This window comes from Ictalurus punctatus, chromosome 1 (assembly GCF_001660625.3).
Source record: "Ictalurus punctatus breed USDA103 chromosome 1, Coco_2.0, whole genome shotgun sequence".
Classification (NCBI taxonomy): Eukaryota; Metazoa; Chordata; class Actinopteri; order Siluriformes; family Ictaluridae; genus Ictalurus; species Ictalurus punctatus.
Genome location: NC_030416.2, coordinates 14,291,978 through 14,311,567, shown reverse-complemented (window position 1 = coordinate 14,311,567; position 19,590 = coordinate 14,291,978). Strand labels below are relative to the sequence as shown.

The window sequence follows — 19,590 nt, the reverse complement described above, 5'->3', positions numbered from 1 at the left end:
ATTGATATTTGAATAGTTGGATGATGTTCTGAGGAGGTCTGTGACATTTGGTTACAGTTAAAGGTCCCTGGCTACAAAAATTATTGAGAACTGGTGCGATGATGTACTTGGCATTTAATTGCTCAGCAGGGAAAACACTGCATTAAAGAACATGGTCCATTAAGGAGGTCATAGAGGCACTAATAACAGTTGCATAGGTGTAAGGTTACAGGTTATAACCCTAAAATATAAGAGTAATGTTAGAAATACAGGATGATTTACAAAGAATAAAATGTTAACACCTGCATGACACTAAAACACCAACATTGTAGTGGAAACACTATACACAAAAAGAGATTACGTTATTAATGATATAGACTGTAAAATTTAACTTCATCGCTATAAAGCGTCTCCATTCGTGTGCCAAAAACTGTAAATAAAATTGTAAACTGTACATGTTAACATTATTTTTTTTTAATCACCCTGTAATGTTACTATGTAATCAATATATTCATAGGATTGCACACATTTCTGACCGTTTTACTAAAACACAGATTAGAGTCGCAACATATCTAACCTCAGTGTCCAGGTCATTTGTATCAAAACTGTGAACAAAATTATGGAGTTAGAATGAGAAGGGAAACAAATAATTCTATAAAAACATTAATCCTTTACCTATTTTAAAAAGGTCATATTGAGTTACACCTGAACCACTAGATGGCATCACAATAGCAGACAATCCTTTAACAGTAAAACGTTGCAATTGTTCTGTACTGAAAAATATTCATAATATTGGTTCGCATCAAAAAGCAGGGGATTTCAATTCAATTTTATTTGTATAGCGCTTTTTACAATAGACATTGTCTCTAAGCAGCTTTACAGAAATATCAACATGGTATACAGATATTAAAGGTGCGAATTTATCCCAACTGAGCAAGCCACTGAGTGGTGATGGTGGCAAGGAAAAACTCCCTAAGGTGTTTTAAGAGGAAGAAACCTTGAGAGGAACCCGACTCAGAAGGGAACCCACCCTCTTCTGGGTAACAGATATTATGAAAAAGTTCATTATTGACTTATATGAAGGCATTTGCCTGTCTTCCTTTTATTTTTATTTTTTTTTAAAATCCAATTATTATTGATGCCAATTCTCATCCACTTCCAGGCTACCAGTTTTGGAGGGTGGAAACTAATATTGTGCTTCCTCCATGATGTCTTTTTCAATACAGCAAAAGGATAGTTACACAAACTTGATAAAGTACATACGACTCCACAGATGTTCTGCAATTCACCAACGTCGCTTTGTATCAGCGAGAGACTCTACATCAATCTCTGGTCCGAACTCCACTCAGGAGAAGAAATAAAATGAACACAATACAGTAGACAAAAATATTTAAAAACCATTTTAATCAAAAACTGATTCACAAGAACAAACAATCTATATCCCTTTAGTATACTGATTTACAGAATTGTTAAATGGTCAAGGACACAAAGTGTTCAGATTCATTTAGTGGTTCATGAATAACCAGTCATGGCTGAAAGAATGAATCCAGAGCAGGTGATTAGGATGTTTTAATGTCATATAGATAGCATCAGGCAAACCCTTTCGTAGACAGGAACCTGTCTATCATGTCAAAGGATCTTGCTGGTTGGTCGTAAGGCAAAATATGTCCCCCACCTCTAATAATTACCTTAAAATAGAAGAAAAAGAAGAATAGTATTTCAGAGTCTCAAATATATAATCAGTATCCAAAAACGACAGGGAAAGTACAAGGATGAGTCAATTCAACACATGGAATTGTACTGCTTGTTGTATTGTGTTAACCTAAATTTGTGCCAATAAATAAAATCAGTTTATACCCAAGACATACCCTTACTTCTTCGGATAATCTCACCTGAATACTGCGATTTGTACCTTCTAAAGAATTGCTGGAATCACAAAAACTGCCCTGTGCTCATCCCAACATACTCATACTGAACATCCTGTCAACACAGTACTGTTTGCATTTACTCTTCTACACCTGTATACTGAAATGACTTATAATTCCACTATCTGGTGACATATTATCTAAGGCAGATCTTGCTTGCCACGGTCGCCTCTGGATCTAAATCCACATCCGAATTTCTGTAAAAAATAAAGAAAGAAAGAAAGAAAGAAAGAAAGAAAAAAGTGCTTACCTGGTAGAACTGTTCCACTTGCCGGATATATCCAGCTACCTCTGTGTCACTGGGCTGCAACTTCCAATAGAAGCGCTTAGCTTCTTTATACGCATCTTTCCCAGTCCAGTTCACTGTGGGTAGGAACCTTTCAGTAAGTGGAGCTGCCACGATCACATCCAGCTGCCCACTGTACATCAGCACCTACACACAAACAGTGATACACTGCAGTGAATTATAATGAACTGGAGACTATAAGCCATTAAAAGGAAGTCAGGATTATTACAATCATTGGCCCAATTACAGAAGCAAAGAGCACTACTTGGTGGCTCAGTGTGTACTAAGAACACTATAGTTCTACATCTTCTCACCCTGTAGTTGTCCATGAGGACACCTAGCCAGGGTTTGATGGACTTCATGACATCCTGGAGAAGATGTTTCTCCACCTCAGAGCCACTGTGAAATGTCAGGTTTCCTACATGGATGGACTTTCTGACTGTGGACAGCGTAACAAACTTGCTAAAGTAATCCTGATCCTCAGGCTCCTGTTCAGGAAACACAGCACAACTATTCACACACTGTGGGAAAAGTAATTGCACCAACATCAACACGCAATACAACAATACTACTGAATACGTGCAAATACAGAAATACCGTCTTCATTCATACAATTTTTAAACCACCCTTCCAATACAGGGATTGTCCCAGTAGCGTGCAAAGAACATAAAAATAATGTCTTGACACTAAAATGCAAGTGTGCATCCCCCTTAATTTCTGAACTAATAAAATTATACATGTATGTCTATTTTAAAGCATCAGGAAACAATTCTAAATACATTTATTTTCCTATTTTAAAATCCTATTACATGGCATGAATATTGCAGCAACTTGAAAATATGCAGCCCCACTGGCATGCTCTGGTTAATTTATTTGAATGCACCTCTTTCGGGTATTTACTGACTTGAAGCTGTCCACATGTTTATTCTGTTAATCGTTTTTAAGGCATGAAAAGTTCTAAACAGATTCAACCTCTGGAGTAGTTTGCTGCCAGCAGTCAGGCTTAGAGTTCATTAGACAACATTAAACAAACAACAGCTATCAAGAACAAATTATTATATAAGTAATTATTATATATTAATTTTGTTAACATTTTTTTTTTAATTATTTTGGTCGTTTCAGTATTAATCTCTCAATATACACCACACTCCAACTTAACTAACATGAAATGTCTTATTGGTGTCATTTCAAAGTAAGGGTGTGCAAACTGTTGTATTCAAATGTATATACACCTTATTTCTAAAAGTGTTCAAGTGACACAAAAGGGTTTACGTTTCAATAAAGAGCCCAGTGTTATGGAATAGTTATACAGTTGCAATCAAAATTATTCAACCCTCATTGAAAATCAGGTTTATTGTCAAAATTTACAGACTTTCAGCTGTTGAACTAATTCAATAGCTATTGTGTGATTTGTTCAACACAACGAATGCTTCAAGACGTTTCCCCAAATTCTGAAAATGCAACTTAATGACTTCTCCAGTCTCAAAATGATTCAACCCCCTGAATAAAATCCCTCACAACAGCACCAATATGCAAAACAGGTGTTGTCTCAAGCACACCTGATGTAACTAATCAAGGGCTTCATTAGTTGCACCAGGTGTGCTTGAGCTGGAACACATGAAATACCTGAACTGGCTAGGGGTTTGTTGAGCCTACACTGCCTGGATGGGGCAGAAAAAGGAAGCCATTAATGGCTGCAACCAGATCTCTGAGAAGGCAGGATGTGGAAAAACCCTTGAGTGACTGAAAAGACCTCCAGCAAGACTTGGTGGTAACAGCACTGAGGTTTCATTGAGTACAGTAAGGCATGTACTAAACGCAGAAGGTTTCCATGCCAGAACTCCAAGATGTACAACACTACTGACCCAAAAGCAGGAGAAAAGTCGCTTCAAAATCATATAAATAAGTCACAGAAGTTTTGGGATTCTGTTCTATGGAGCAATGAAACAAAACTGGAACTTTCCTGCGTGATGGATCAGCGGTATGTCTAGAGGAAGAAGAATGAAGAAAGAACACTCTGTCCACAGTCAAGCATGGTGGTGGCTCAGTGATGCTCTGGGGCTGCTTTGCATCCTCTGGCACTGGAAACCTGCAGCATACAGAAGGCAAGATGGCTTCATTGAAGTATCAGGAAATCCTAGGAGAAAACGTCATGCTGTCTGTGAGGAAGCTGAAGCTTGGGTGTCATTGGACCTTCAAACAGGACAATGATCCCAAGCATACGTCAAATTCCACCAAGGCTTCATTGCAGAAGAAGTCCTGGAACATTCTACAGGGCCATCACAGTCAACTGACTTGAACCCCATAGAAAATCTCTGGTGGGATTTGAAGAAGGCGGTTGCAGCACGCAAACCCAAGAATATTACTGAACTGGAGGCCATTTCTCATGGGGAATGGGTTAAGATTCCTCAGGAACGCTGCCAGAAGCTGGTGTCTGGCTATGCAACTCGCTTGCAGCAGGTCATAACAGCTAAAGGGTGCTCTACTAAGTACTAAAGATGCTTACCATGAAAGTGTTGAATAATATTGGAGACTGGAGAAGTCATTATAAGTTGCATTTTCAGTTGAATTTGGGGAAACCACTTGAAGCATTCGGTGTGTTGAACTATTTCAATCGCTTTTGTTTAATTTGTTCATTGCAAACAGCTGAAAGTCTGTAAATTTCGACAATAAACCTGATTTGCAATGGGGGTTGAATAATTTTGATGGCAAGGGTACCTTAAATACTTCACTGATACCTCCCCTTGACATTTGTGAATCAATTTGGTTAATTTCTCAAAGCATGAAGGTATAAAGCCAGGGTCGGAGTGTCTCGGTACCTGACACTGCATATAGTTATAGTAGTTTGTGCATCCAGTGGCATTCTGGAAGAATGATGGATAAGGAACAAGGTCTCCATTCATTAAGGCGTCAAAAACCTAACAGAAACAGAAAGCACTTTATTACGCACGAAAAAGCAACAATGTACAATCAAATACACCATTTTCTAATTATAAAAACAGTTCAGCTATCATTTTTAGCACAAGACAAGCTGACTAGAAAAAGATAGTAGGAAGCACACCTGGAAGGCTTCTATCCATTTCTCCTGCTGGATGAATCCGACACAAGCATCTGTCTGCTGCTTCACATACTGCTTCTGAAGCTCGTCCACCATGCCAGTTTCAAACAGGAAATCTGCAACGCCTCCTAACATCTGACAAAGAGAAACCACATATTAGAATAGAGTGCTGTGTCTGAAATCACACCCACTCTCACACCTTCACAGTTTACTACACAGATTGTTCTACACTGATCACTATATGTACGGTATATAGCAACAGAAATGCAGACACCAGACTAAAAATCAGACTGTAACCTTCAACTTGTAAATTTCTGTATTAAATACACCACTAGCATGTACTTGCCAGTTTTAGACATACATATAAAGTTGGCTGCACTGGTATCCATCCTGACAAAGCTCATGTTGACCTCAAATAAGTAAATAAAATGTATTGGCATATTTTAGCACGCAGTTACTCTGCATCATTTGTACCATTGAGGTCATACGTTTACATGCACTTTGTAGAATCTGCAAAATGTTAATAATTGAAAAAAAATAATAAAAAGATCGATCATAAAAAATTGCATGTTTTTAAAAAAAAATTATTTTATTTAGTTCTTCCCTGAATAAGCTGTTTCACATACCAGATGTGTACATATAGTCCACAAGACAAAATAATAACGAAATTTACACAAATGAACCAGTTCAAAAGTTTACATTCGCTTGGTTGTTAATACTCTATGCTGTTACCTGGATGATCAACGACTTTTTTTTTGTTTTGTGATAGTTGTTCATGAGTCCCTTGTTTGTTCTGAGCAGTTAAATTGCCCACATTTCTTCAGTCCTGCACAGCATTTGCTTTTTCAGCATGTTCTACATATGGGACCCCTTTCCATCAGTGACTATATCATGTTGAGATCTATCTTTTCACACTCGGAACAACTGAGGGACTCGTACACAACTATTACAAAAAAGTGTAAAACGTTCATTGATTCTCAAGAAGGCAACACGATATATTAAGAGCCAGGGGGATGTAAACTTTTGAACAAGATGATTGGTATAAATTGTTATTTTGTTTAAATATCTGATGTTTTTTTTCCCCATTTATAACTGCCCTTCAGAAGCTACATAAGATATTTACATGTTTCCCAGAAGCCAAAATAACAATGTACACCAATCATCCTGTTCAAAAGTTTACACCCCCCTGGCTCTTAATGTATCATGTTGTATATGATGTTGTATAATGTATATTGGACCTATGGGTAATAATATTGTGAACTCCACAACAAAATGACTATAGTTCAAATAGTACATTATATAGTGAATAGTGAACAAACTCAGAGGGGAGGGTTTTTTTTGGAAAAAAACAGTCTACACTTTTCATGATATGTAAACAGGTGTGCAGCTTATAGACTTGACATGGATGTGAGGTTTGAATTTACTTTTCCTCAACTTGCACTTGAGAGCTACCTACTCAAGACTTGGACGTAGTAACTTGGAGTGTAAGTGATTTGACTAGAAATAGGTTTCTCTCTTACACTCACACAGGTCCTTAACATGTCATTAGCATTAAAGACCAATCCTCTGTCCACTCACTGTCTCAGGATCACACAGACCATCTCCAATAGCCATTCCCTTGAAATTGATCTTCACTTTGGCAGAAGGATTATTCTTGTGGATGTAGTAGCCAATCGCTGGAACATACTTCCCTGCATAGGACTGCACCACAAAGGAAATGATTTTGAGAACTGTTATCCTGTGGCAAAAAAAAAAAGTACTGTATATTCCTCATGATATTAAATACAAGCAGTGAAGCTACCCATGTGATTGCCTAAAGCATTGAGTGTACTCTGTTATCACTGTGATTGAGTGGATGAGAGAAGAAAAGTGCTGCCTTCCCACTCACCTCTCCTGTGGCATAGAACTCATTGGGCTGAAACTCACTAAAAAGCTGGAAAAACTGTACCAGTGCACTGCAATGCAGCAAAAACAGCAAACACGTTAAAAAAAAAAAAGCCCAACAACAGGAATCTGGACAGAAAAGCCTTATTTTATAATACAGAAAAAAAATCCTGGCCAGCTTACTTGTACAGGTCTCTGCCAACATCATCCTGGTTTGTGGCAAAGCCTTTATCATCATCAGTGAAACTCCATCCAGTACCCACCTAATGGAGTGTGCATAATTACTCAGAGGTCACAGACAGAGGGTTAGGGTTAATTATATATATATACGCTGCAAGTGAGTTATTTTAATATGCTCATTTAATTTGACAATCATCTAAAAACAATAACCAATAACAAACATCAGATGTGCAATGGAGCTTGAGTCAAAACCAGAGAAGTGTAATAACTTACTGGGTTGTCAATGTACAGAACTGAGTATGTGGAGGTCCAGGGAAATTCCCTGTAGCCCACTTGGAACAGACAGAAGGATATTCATTATGTGTGAACCAAAACACTAGAATACCATAGTCATGGAATTTATAGATCATGGAGTTTATATAGGGCACACTTCATAAATTCAACAGCACCAACCAATAATGTTCAATAGACGATATATACTCACATGTAAGATTCTTATAGACAAAGTAAGGCCCATGTTCCACAAAAAGGCCGAACATGGACGTGCCTCCAGGGCCACCCTGCAGCCACAGCAGCACAGGAGCACTCTCTGGTTTTATCTGCACATAGAAACTCACATCAGTGGAAAAACAACACCACTCATACTGCATTATTTATAAAGCGTTAAAAATAAATAAATAATAATAATAATAAATGTGGTGTACACATATGTTGAGCTATAACATTAGTTTTGGATTGATAAGAAAGAACAAACATCAAAAGAAGCATTTAAAGCGTGGGTCCATGATTGGGGTGCCATTTCTGCCTTTGCCTTAAAAGTGAAACTTTATTTGGTCATTTTTCAATATTGAATCAAAGAAAACCTGCATTTAACCATGTAAAAATAATTTTTGCCTGCATCTCAAGCAACAATATTTCTTTTCTTTCTTTTTTTTTTTTCTGCTGGCAATGGATGCATTTCACTCTGAAATGAGTAACAGGGTTGGGATTTCAAGCATATAATTGGCAAATACACAAAATATGGTTAACTAACATCCCTGCTAATGGCATAGGGATATTAGTCATTTACTTCAATCTACAATTTGGGTAAAAGTTACCTTGAAAGTTAATACTACTATTTCAATATATAGGGTTATTCCATCTTAAGTGGTCCAATAATTTTAAAAGGTAGTTGCTTTAAAATTTATTTATTTTTTGATTGATTGTCCAAGTAATTGGCATTGCAAAACCTTTTTTGGTGTTTTTTTTTTTTTTTTTTTTTACTTGGTTTCAGTATAACCGCCATCTTTATGTCATGACACACAACTAATTTTGGTTATACAGCTGTTTACGGAAACATCTCCACTCTGGATGATCTCTCCTGGCTCAGGATGATCTCCCAAGATATTTACGTATTGTTTATGGAAATATCTCGGCTCAGGATGATCTCTAGAGTACAATCCAAGGTAAGAGTTTGCACATTCATGTTCCTTAGACTTAGAACTTAAGTCCAACTCAAGATTGCTCACATTCAAATATTAGGGTCAATTTACAATGGGAGGTGTTTGAGTCTCGGTCTTCATTTTTCTAGGGGGTACCTTGAAATATATAGCGTGCATGCAGAACATTTCATGATTGAGACTTCTCTTTTTTTATGGGAGTGAGAGTGCAATTGTTTAACAACTTCCCCCTCATGTTCAGGTTGAACATCTCTGCTGGGCGACCAGATATGAACCTGAACTAAGAAATAAGTCCTCTATAGTAGCATTCTGCTGCAAAAATTTTGAGTTTGCAATTCCACTGGTTACAGAGCTAGGGCTTTACTTACTACTTTTTTTTTCATGCATTTTGAGAAATGAACGGATGTAATATAAGCATAACAAATTATAAAAATTAACAAATACAAAAATAGTCACTCAAATGACTCAAAACAAAATGAAGAAAATTACAAACGGTCAGGCAACCTGCTTTGGACCACGTGAGATTGGGTGGGTGGATAGATAGAGCATGTCACATGCATCCTGCTTAAAATTCCAGCAACCCCAATAAAAATTTTTTTTAAAAAAACTAAAGAAACCACCTTCCTGTGTCCCAGTTCCCTGAATATTCAGGAAACGCAGATGATGCAACTTTTTGTTGAACATGTTCCTTTTGTTAAATATACAAAATATTTCATAGAGGTGAGGGACAGGGTTAAGTGGATTCTGTGGGACACTAAAAGATAGTGTCCCACAGCAGAAGAGGTTAAATGGATTAACATAATTGTTTTTTTAATTAATTGCATTTTAATGATTATATACACTAGGACAGGCAAAATGCTGTTTAAGTGCTGTACAAAGGTTTTATTAATTACACACACACACACACACACACACACACACACACACAGGTTCCTGTGTAAGACACTTGTCAAAAATGTCTTATCTTTACTTTACATAATGTATATATCTGTAAGTGTAATGTAACAAATTGCACCTTAATCACTCTAATTCTGAAAGGTAGGGCAGCTAAATGCCACAGTTCTGATCATTCAAGCTGTTATAAAGTTGTAAATGTAATTCCATGAATCTAACTTTACAAGAAAAACATCTCTTAATGCTGGGATGTGTATTGAATTTACAGTCTTACCTGTGCAGGAAAGAACCAGAAGAAGAGGTTACTGTTGTAGCTTTTGTTAACTGTGAGATAGCCAGAGTAACTCTTTACATTAGCACCAGGTAGAGGGCCCACCAAGCTCAGCTGTCTAGCTGTAAGCCAAGATGATAAAATGTGGTTATTTTTCAGTGGAAGACAAACCATTCTCCCCCATCTTAGCCAAGGAGGCTTTCCACATCCAAAAAACTCCAAATAAAAGCATGGAGAACAAGTATAAGTAATAATATTACTTTTACGATGCCGTTATGAACTTTTTGCTGCTTGAACGTTTTGGTTACATGGACTGTAAATGGAGGGACAAATCTCCCAGGTTTCATTAAAAAATGTCCTCATTTGTGTTCTGAAGATGAACGAAAGTCTTATGGGTTTGGAATGACATGAGGGTGAGTAACTGATTACAGAATTTTCCTTGTTTTAGTGAACTATCCACTTTAACCTTTAATGATTCCACTTTTCCTGTTTAAAAAAAAAAAAAAAAAAAAAATCACAACTGATGAGCAAGTCTGATTGGCAAAGAGAGAAAAGAGAGAAAAGAAAGGAAGAAATATACAGTAGCTTGTGGGTAGTTAAACTGTCTGCCCTAGGCCATGGTAGTAGGTCATAATGAATAGACTTGGGTTATAATCCTGAAACTTGTCCAAAATCTCCAGGTTTATAGAACATACACAGTAGCCCTGAATCATCATCATCATCATCATCATTATTATTATTGTGCACTCATTAAAGAACACAATAGGCTATTAACTTTCAGTATGGATTTTAAGTTAGCATCACTGGCTTTGAGCAACACAGACTATGGGATAAAAAATGCTTCTCCTTGCGTTTCACTTCCCTTTGTCCAGCACACGTGACCTCACGAAGTCTGTGCCTATAAACAGCAGAGCAAACTGAGCACCATCTTGAACCTATAACCTTGACTTTCACATTCGTCCGGCATCTTTTAAGCCATCAGCTGCGGTAGGGAAAGGCCTACAAAGAGCTCGTCTTGGATCTTGAATAAAATACATACACATAGCTGTGTTCAGTCAAAATGCATCGTGTCAAACACGTACCTTCATCTATCTTGCCTTGTTCCAGGTATGGACTGAGGAAGAGAGGTTTTCCAGGGTCTTGTCCATCAGATCCTCCACTCACACGCAGAGATTTTCCACAGAAGAATGAAGAGCAGCCCCTGGACCTCACTGCCTCCAAACACACAGCAAGGAGCACAGCAAGGAACAATCCCTTCGCCATTCTGAAGCTTTAACTATGAAATTCGACACACTATTATTTAAACACATTACCAAAGGAGTTGTGTTTCCTACTATTATCACCCATCAGTCTGAATCACTGAACATGACCGAGCCTGTGAGAGCTGGCCAGAGGATCTGACACATTATATGAGCTGTATCTCAAATACTTTGTATCAAGTACTCGGCTATATAACCTGCGTAGAGTTTAAATGAAATCGGAGAGATGAAAACATAAACATGAAATATTTCAGAAGCTGAAACTTAGTTTAGTTTTAGTATGAAATGATTTAGCTAAGTGTATTCTCCCACTAGCCCGATTAAGACATCAGATTGACTCTCACCCCAGAGAAACCAGGCCATTATATTTAAACTAATTCATAATTAAATCATTTACGAATGCACTTTAATTACAAAACGAATAAAAGCACCTACCTTAGGTGCTGATAGTGCACCACTCAGGGTGACTCGGTCGCTACTAGCTCTAAAACTGGAGTCACGTGGTTAGTCACGTGATTAGTCACGTGATTTAGTAGCGCCTCGTATCATGTGATCGTTGCTTACTGTTTAACGTCAAGGCTAAACGTCCCTGAAACACTCCCTTTTCTAATTATGCTCACGGTAATAAACACACGTATTTATTTATAAGTACGTGGTGTGACAAATTAAGCCTTTATTTTCTTATTTTGACTAAGAATAGGTACATATAAATATAAGTTAAGATATAAAACAATATGTTCAAGATTTGTACACCCAGGAAAACAAGAAGGACAGAAAAAAGATTATAATCCGAATATATGGCCAGTCATATATTTCAATAAGTGCTGAGGCATTATACTTAAGTAATATAGCATAGATAATATGTCAAAATCTTACTGGAAGTATCCAGCAGTAAAATGTAGTCAAGTGAAAGCACTAAAAAAACAACAAAAAAGTTGTACTCAAGTATTAAAAAAAACTAGTTTGAACTGATGAAATTAAGTATGTTCATGTTATATGTGAAATATAACTTTTATTACTTATCTGAAACTATTAGAAGATTTTTTTTTGTTGTATAGCATGTCATTCAATGTAATGAACTAAAATTTCACTTACTGCCTAGCTACATATTTGAGCTATTTCAATAGATGCGATGTCTGGCATTAGAAAAGAACACTTAGTTTAATACATTAGGCGTAACATTAAAACCACTGTCAGGTGAAGTGAAAAACATTGATTATCTCATTACAATGGCACTTGTTTGGCACTTGAGACAATAGCACTTGTCATTACAATGAAATATATTAGACAGCAAGTCAGTTCTCAAAGGTGATGTGTTGGAAGCATGAAAAATGGGTAAGTGTAAGGATCTGAGTGACTCTGACAAGGGCCAGATTGTGATGGCTAGACGACTGGTCTGAGCATCTCCAGAACTGCAGGTCTTGTGGGGTGTTCCTGGTATGTAGTGGGTAGTAGGTTACCTACCAAAAGTGATCCAAGGAAGGACAACCGGTGAACCGGCAACAGGGTCATTGACACCCAAGGCTCATTGACACCCTTGGGGAGCGAAGGCTAGCCCGACAGGTCTGATCCCACAGAAGAGGTACTGTTAAAAAATTAATGCTGGTTATAATAGAAAGGTGTAAGAACACACAGTGCATCACAGCTTGCTGCATAGCTGCAGACTGGTCAGCGTGCCCATGATGACCCCTGTCCACCTCCGAAAGCACCTACAATGGGTACATGAGCATCAGAACTGGACCATGGACCAATGGAAGAAGATGGTCTGATCTGATGAATCATGTTGCCTTTCACATCTTGTGGACGGTCGGGTGCGTCTTTTATCACTTATCTGGTGAAGAAATGGCACCAGGATGTACTACTGCAAGAAGGCAACCTGGTGGAGGCAGTGTGATGCTCTGGCCAGTGTTCTCCTGGGAAACCTTGTGTCCTGGCATTCATGTGGATGTTACTTTATAAGCGCCACCTACTTAAACCTTGTTGCAGACCAAGTACACCCTTCCACGGCAACGGTATTCCCTAATGTCCGTGGCCTACCTCTTTCATCAAGATAACGCGCCCTGCCATTCTGCAAAAAATAAATAAATAAATAAAATAGGTTGAATTATCCTGCCTAATATTTCTCAATTGCCAATTTAACAATATAACCTGTCGGCAACGGTGCTGTCACGCGCCACTTACAGCGCATGCGCGGAGCGCGCGCGTTCCCGAAACGCACAGCGCTCGCACTTTAAGAAGGCGGATACCGCGGAAGAGCGTGTTGACTGCGAGCTCAGAAGAGGCACATGGAACCTGTACAGTAATAAATGCTCTTTTGCAGCGTGGCGAAAACATGACATGACACGGAACGTTTCAAGTTTTACCTCTTTTTCAGCCCTTTTTCTTTCCCCCACTGAGGAGCTGACAACTATATATACATATATATATATATATATATATATATATATATATATATATATGTATACATTTAATTCAATATTTGACACTCGCGCGTACTGACTATTTTTACTCCACGGTAGGAGCCGCACAGAATGCGGCAGCGCCTGGCAGCTCCCAGCTGATCCGCGAGACTTGTGACAGTCGTCTGGAGCTGCGTCTGGCGTTGGTGTGTGTGTGTGTGTGTGAGAGAGAGAGAGAGAGAGAGAGAGGACAGGTTGAAAAAGGTGACAGGCTGAGATGGACGACCTGATCAGATGTTGTGAGCGCATCTTAATCGAAGGCGAGAGTGAGTAAGTGAGATGGCAGCCTCGAGTAACTCCAGTCTGTCAGGTTCCTCCGTGTCCTCCGGTGAGTAACATTACTGCTCAGTCTGTTGGCTAGAAACATATCGGTTATATTTCATCCCCCCATCATTTATTCAATGATAAATACGCTTCCGTTTAGTTGACCAGAGAAGGTATTTGTTTGGTGGCTGTTAGTGCAAGCTAATGTGGGTTTGGCTTTTTTCTCCTTCTTCTTCTCTAAAATGTTATTAGTCACTCATTAAAGCAGGACTGAGCACGCTGAGGTGTGTCATTCACCAGATTTCCACGTTTCATGATTTCACTTGGATCCAGGCTTTGAAAGAAAAATCAAGGCTGTATATTGTTTAAAGTTACAAAGTCAGTGTGCTGTCAGAGCGCGTCGATTCACATTCATAACTAAACCATAGGCTACGACGCAAAAAGCGCATAGTGCTACACTACACTTGGTGTAGGCTATTATTTTTGGACTATTTTTTGAAATACTATTGAGTAGCCTGTAACTGTGCGGTTTGGAGCTATTCTGACACACTGGGTATGAAGGTAGTTTTGGCTCGAGCTGTACAGTAATGAGCTCGTGCTGGACTGACATGCGTGACTGAGAGGTGCACGCCTTGCTGTTAGAGCAGCCACAGATTGCTGCTTGTAAAGATTGTGCTCGGAACATCCTTATTTAGGTTTTAAAAGAGAACTCTTTTTAGACCAAAATGTTAAGGTTCACTCCCTGCTGGTTGATTTGGTATGAAGCCAAACGGCAGGTGCTGAAATCATGCCATTTTGACAGCTGTCACTGACAGTTCACTTTGTTTACAGTATCACTATTACTAATAATAATAGACTAATTTTTTTTTTTTTTTTAAATGCATGCTGGATCATGACGGTGTAATATAATGTCATTGCATCCTGGAGATCCTATTCATTTATTTCTTTCGTTTTCATGTTTGTTTGTTTTTTGCTTTCTTTTGTATGATATCGATATCAGGGCTTTGAGCATTGTGTGACACCTTATACTGATGACAGCGTATCAGTTTTGTGCACGCCCATCTATGTGAAACAGCAGAGGTGGGATGGTGATATGACAAGTAACTGACTTTAAGACAAGTTGTGTCATATTCTCCCATGCAAGATGTTTGGTGTGCGCTTACATCGCAGGTGTTCACAGTATGAAATACCTCTGTGGTTCAAATGACAAAACATGTCAAATTGTTTCAGGCCAGTATCAGTCCTCAATCAGTCCATACAGGATTTTGTGTCATTTTTTATTTTATTTATTTATTGTGATTGTTGAGGCCAAAAATGTTTGATTTTGCTGTGGCTTTTTTCCCAAAAAATTTTGCGGAAATTTTGAATTGACTCGAATTGGCGAAATCGCAACTAGACAAAATTTGTCTTCCGCAGTGGTGGTTGTTGGTAAATGAGACCTTTTTAGCGGTACTTACGTTCGACACACGTAAATCGAAGAGGACTTGGGCTGAATGCGCGTTTTGATGATGTCTCATGACGTGTCTTGGCCAAAATCTGCTGAAAAGCTGCTGTAATTTTAAAGAAATTGCGAGCGCCTCTGAATATTGCTGAGTTTGCTTGATTTTGCGTTCATTTCCGCGATCGCAGAATCCTGGAGGGACTAATTGTCTCTGGGAGGACAACAGAAGAACAAGAGGAAAAACAGCTGTTCAAAAATGTTTCATTTACATTCTCGTATTGTATTGGTAGAGGGATGCACTGTAATCCTCACTTTTTAGAGCTCTGAGAAGATGTATACATGATAAGAGTTTATAAAAGTTTAACAGCATGTAATTACCTTGCAGCTTTTTACCGGTCTGCCATCAGCGTCAAATCTTCGGCGTGCTAAACGCTTTCATTGGTTCACCTGAGGCATTAGTGCTGGTGCTAATTTCTAAGGCCAGAGCAGAGCTATGCATTTATTAGATCTGTCAGAGCAGAGCTGATGTGCTTTGTTCACAGTCTATTAAACATGAAAGCAGATCGGTGCAAATGTTTCAGGTAATAACTGCAATGAAGGTCCGTCTTTCCTGCTATGAGTGAGTCAGTAAAGCTTGTGCCGTGAACCCCACGATAGCCAATTATCTGAAGAGCTGTACCCGCTTTTTTTTCTTTATTCGCTTAAGCGACATTTCCCATTATCCCTTTTATATTAGTGAGAAAATTCATCGTTGCCGCACATGAACTTTTTCTATTCTGTTCTATGTAAATGCTGGGAGTTTTGCGTACCCGGGAACAGAACCGGACGGCTTTCAATTTTCTGCCTCATGTGCTTTATGTCTCTGCTTCAAACCCTAATTAAGTACCTTGCTGCACACTTGTACAGTACAATGGGTGCATTGTAAATGATTATTATTAACATTGAACATGGCATAGGAATTAGATACAAAAGCCTTGTTTTGACTAGCACTGGATGTAATGTAACTTGGGAGAGATAAAGTTTAGCCCACTGCATGTTGCTTAATGATGTAACGTTGCCTAAAGCCTTACTAAAGATGTATACGTATAGTGTCACAATGCCGTATAGTGTGTGAAGAGCGAATGAGCATTAAGGTGTTCAAACACATTGGGAAAGATCAGAACTGGGCTCCAGCTTGGACTCAGTCCAGCAGAGAAGCAGAGGGAGGCTCTGGGACAGCAGAGGGATGGTACCGGCGGAATGAGTTCTGATAACGAGGAATTCACTGTCAAAGCAAAGGTCTTGCTCAATGGGTGTGCCAATGTCTGCTCTTTTTGAACAGCGTCCATACTGAAGGAGTGTGTGCTTTTGATCTGTTTTGCAGGTGTGCAGGACGAAATCATGCCTGAGATAAAACATTTTGCTGGAGATGAACGTGAGTGAGCCGAGTTCGCACACACACTGGCCTCGGCTCAACTTTCGGTTTGATGTGTACACTGAGATTCACTCCATGCTCCCTTCGAAATCTCCCACCTCCGCACACACACACACACACACACAGAATCACATTTCCTCCTGCAGACCAATCCAAGAGAGACGCAAGCCAAGCCAGCACGGCTCCGCGGTCCCTGAGCATTCCCAAATAGATTATGTTGTGTGTGCTGGTGAAAGCGCTAGATTGGCGCTGTGTCCGTGGGCTTTGAGAAGAGCAAAGTCTGTTGTGCCTGTGGCGTGTCAAGGGCTGTGATTATTGCTGTGCCCTCAGCTCAATCTTCAAGACGTCGCCCGCCGCACCTCTGCCAAGCTCCCAGACTCCCTCAGAAGGCTGTCATTATTTTCTTGGAATGCCTTTTTGTCAAGATGGTTGTACTTGACTTTCACGAGGGATGTGAAGTTGTACACGGTCCATTTCAAACAAGAGGCTGGCTGCATGCTGCAGATTTCGTCATGAAAGGAGTCTATATGTTTTGAAGTTATTATTATTTTATTTGTTTTTAAAGGGCACAGCTACGTCAGGACACTGAGTCAGACTGCACAAATGTTAAGTGCTTTAATACGAGGGTTTTTACTACATGATGAGAGATTGTATGCGTTGATGCTGAACCAGTCATTTGGTTCTGTAAAGGCGCATCATTCCTTGGGCTTGTGTATCACATACACCAGCCATTTCTGGACTGTAGAGTGGCTAAGCCAGCATCATAAAGAAGCAGTCAAGTAAAAAAGCCCTCTTGGCCTCCCAGGACGTTTGAGGTCTACACACAAGCAATAAAAAGCTCAATTGGCCCTCTGCCTGCAGTGACAAAGCTGGAAACTAAGGGAACTGTGAATGGTATAATCTGGAAAGCCTTTCATGAGTGCAACATGGTATTTTTAGGGCTTTCGTTTCAGAGGGAGGTTACTGTAATAGACAGTGCGTATTTTTGGTCTTTTTAAAGAATTTTCCACTGCGTCTCCCATGATTCTGGTTGGAACTCTTACCAGTGAGGCTCAGTAAAACGCAGTGCATGTTTAATCCTGGAGTTTTATAGGTGTATCAAATGTTCCAGGGCCAAACATTGAGAAAAGACAAAGTTTTTTTTTTTTTTTTTGAAAGGACACCATTTAAAGCCCAGCATGTCCACTGTCTCTGCATTCATTATTAAATACAGGCATCTCTGTGTGTGCTCCATTTCACACTCCTGGTGCTAATTAGAGTTTCTGAGTTGTCCGCACAAATCACAAGGTCCCACGTGCACACAGGTCCGTTCTTCATCTCGTCTCCATATACAGCAACATTTGAAGTTGTTTGTATAAAACAGTCACCTGGTCCTAGTGTGGAAACTAGAGAAATATATCACAGGGCGAGGTGGGGAACAGAGAGATGTAGCGGCTCTGCATAATGTTACTGTAACACTTACAGAACAGTATGATGTACAGATGGCCTCCCCGCAGGAGACTGCACATGTCCCCACAAATACTGGATCAGTGCTTGCGTGCGTGCGTGTGTGCGTGCGTGTGTGTGTGCGTGTGTGTGTGTGTGTGAGCAACTGAGTGTGAATGTGTGTGGGTGTCCTGGCTGCATAACATATGCGTTTTGTGAGATGTTTTGTGAGAAAGGAGTGTCTACTACATATGTGTGGCGGATTAAATTATGATGGTTTTTCCATATTCGGCTGTGGTTTGGATGAATTAGGATTCAGGGAAGTTTGTGTGTGTCTGTGTGTGTGTGTGTGTGTGGTGTAGGAGTTCTGTGTTTGCTCTCCTCCACCTAGGCCTACAGTGCGTGATAGATAAGAGTCAGCAAGAAGAAAAGGGAGCGTACAGCAGCAGTCAAGAGCAGATGACACAGATCTGTCTGTGTGGGTGAGGGACTGTGATAGACATTGAGAGAAAAAAGGGACACGTGATTCTGAGAGTTAGCTGTGCGTATATATATATATATATATGGGGAGTATGCAGCTACCAGCCGTCACACTTTGAAAATCAACAGTGGAACAGTTTCTTCTGCTAGCTTTCAGTGTCTAATGTACTGCTACTGTCTACTCCAGGAAGCCTATAGATGTGCTGTATACACCCTTCAAACAGGCATTCTGACTGACTCTCATGGCTTCTAAAACGCTCCTTAAAATACGCACCCATGCAACTGCTATCAGAAAAAGTGAAACATGGCAGCTTTTAATACTGCCTGTCCTTGGAGCGGAGCATCTGAATGTAAGGATGTTGTCCTTGGAACGCTTCATCCAGAGCCTGTTTTACTGTGGCTGTCTGTATTTCCCTAATCACAAACACTCCTCAGCGCTGCGTTCAAGCAAAGCCACACTGTCAGACACACAGAGTGCTGCACAATTAATAGCTTTTTCTCCTTCTGGTGAAAATGCCACTCTGACATTCATTTTTTTTTCTTCCCAGAAGCATAGAGGGACTTTTCAATATGTATTATCTTCATGACTTTCGTATTGTCAAGTACTTTTCCCCCCCCCCATTTCATTTCAGTGCTATTGGCATACATTTCATTACAGTATTTCGGGCTGACATCTTCAGGCAAATCTTCAGTGCTTCAGGCAAATCCTTTATTCCCAACATACACCATTATTATACAGTTCACAGCTATGTCTCTTTGCACCTACTTGAATTTTAATCATCAGCATGGCAGAGCTTGTAGCCGAGTTGTACAGGAATTATTAGTAGCTCTCTGTGTGTGTGTATCTCTGATGCATCACAATCCATCACGAGCCGTAACCTCCCTTCAGTGTCACAGTACGATTACAGAATCAAACCTCTGATAATAAAAGC

The 19,590-nt window shown here is 39.5% G+C and overlaps 2 protein-coding genes across 3 annotated transcripts in view; one reads left to right on the top strand and one right to left on the bottom strand.

The window, feature by feature from the left end:
* Nucleotides 1-1,366: 1,366 nt before the first annotated feature.
* On the bottom strand, nt 1,367-11,711 carry cpvl (carboxypeptidase vitellogenic like). The gene is made up of 13 exons (XM_017477530.2): nt 11,611-11,711; nt 10,999-11,192; nt 9,920-10,038; nt 7,797-7,911; nt 7,586-7,644; nt 7,316-7,395; nt 7,137-7,203; nt 6,827-6,949; nt 5,252-5,383; nt 5,010-5,108; nt 2,505-2,678; nt 2,155-2,337; nt 1,367-1,667 (listed from the first exon to the last, which is right to left on the bottom strand). Exons 2-13 carry the CDS (start codon nt 11,177-11,179, stop codon nt 1,569-1,571), a joined length of 1,431 nt encoding a protein of 476 aa, XP_017333019.1. The 5' UTR covers nt 11,180-11,192; nt 11,611-11,711; the 3' UTR covers nt 1,367-1,568.
* Nucleotides 11,712-13,417: 1,706 nt separating this feature from the next.
* Nucleotides 13,418-19,590, top strand: part of chn2 (chimerin 2) — a 46,903-nt gene continuing 40,730 nt past the window's right edge. Inside the window, exons 1-2 of one of the 2 annotated variants that reach the window (XM_017471463.3) lie at nt 13,418-13,962; nt 16,703-16,753. In XM_017471463.3, coding sequence (XP_017326952.1) covers nt 13,914-13,962; nt 16,703-16,753 — 100 coding nt within the window. In that variant the 5' untranslated portion in view covers nt 13,418-13,913. The remainder of the gene's footprint in view (nt 13,963-16,702; nt 16,754-19,590) is intronic. The other variant, XM_017471473.3, reaches the window with a different exon arrangement.

What these genes read in the sequence shown, in the direction of transcription:
- cpvl (XM_017477530.2), bottom strand. Translation starts at nt 11,179, where the DNA reads ATGGCGAAGGGATTGTTCCTTGCTGTGCTCCTTGCTGTGTGTTTGGAG. An exon ending in TTCTGTACATTGACAACCCA is followed by an intron (nt 7,396 to 7,585) that starts GTAAGTTATTAC and finishes ACACTCCATTAG; the next exon opens with GTGGGTACTGGATGGAGTTT. An exon ending in AAGTGGAACAGTTCTACCAG is followed by an intron (nt 1,668 to 2,154) that starts GTAAGCACTTTT and finishes TTCTATTTTAAG; the next exon opens with GTAATTATTAGAGGTGGGGG.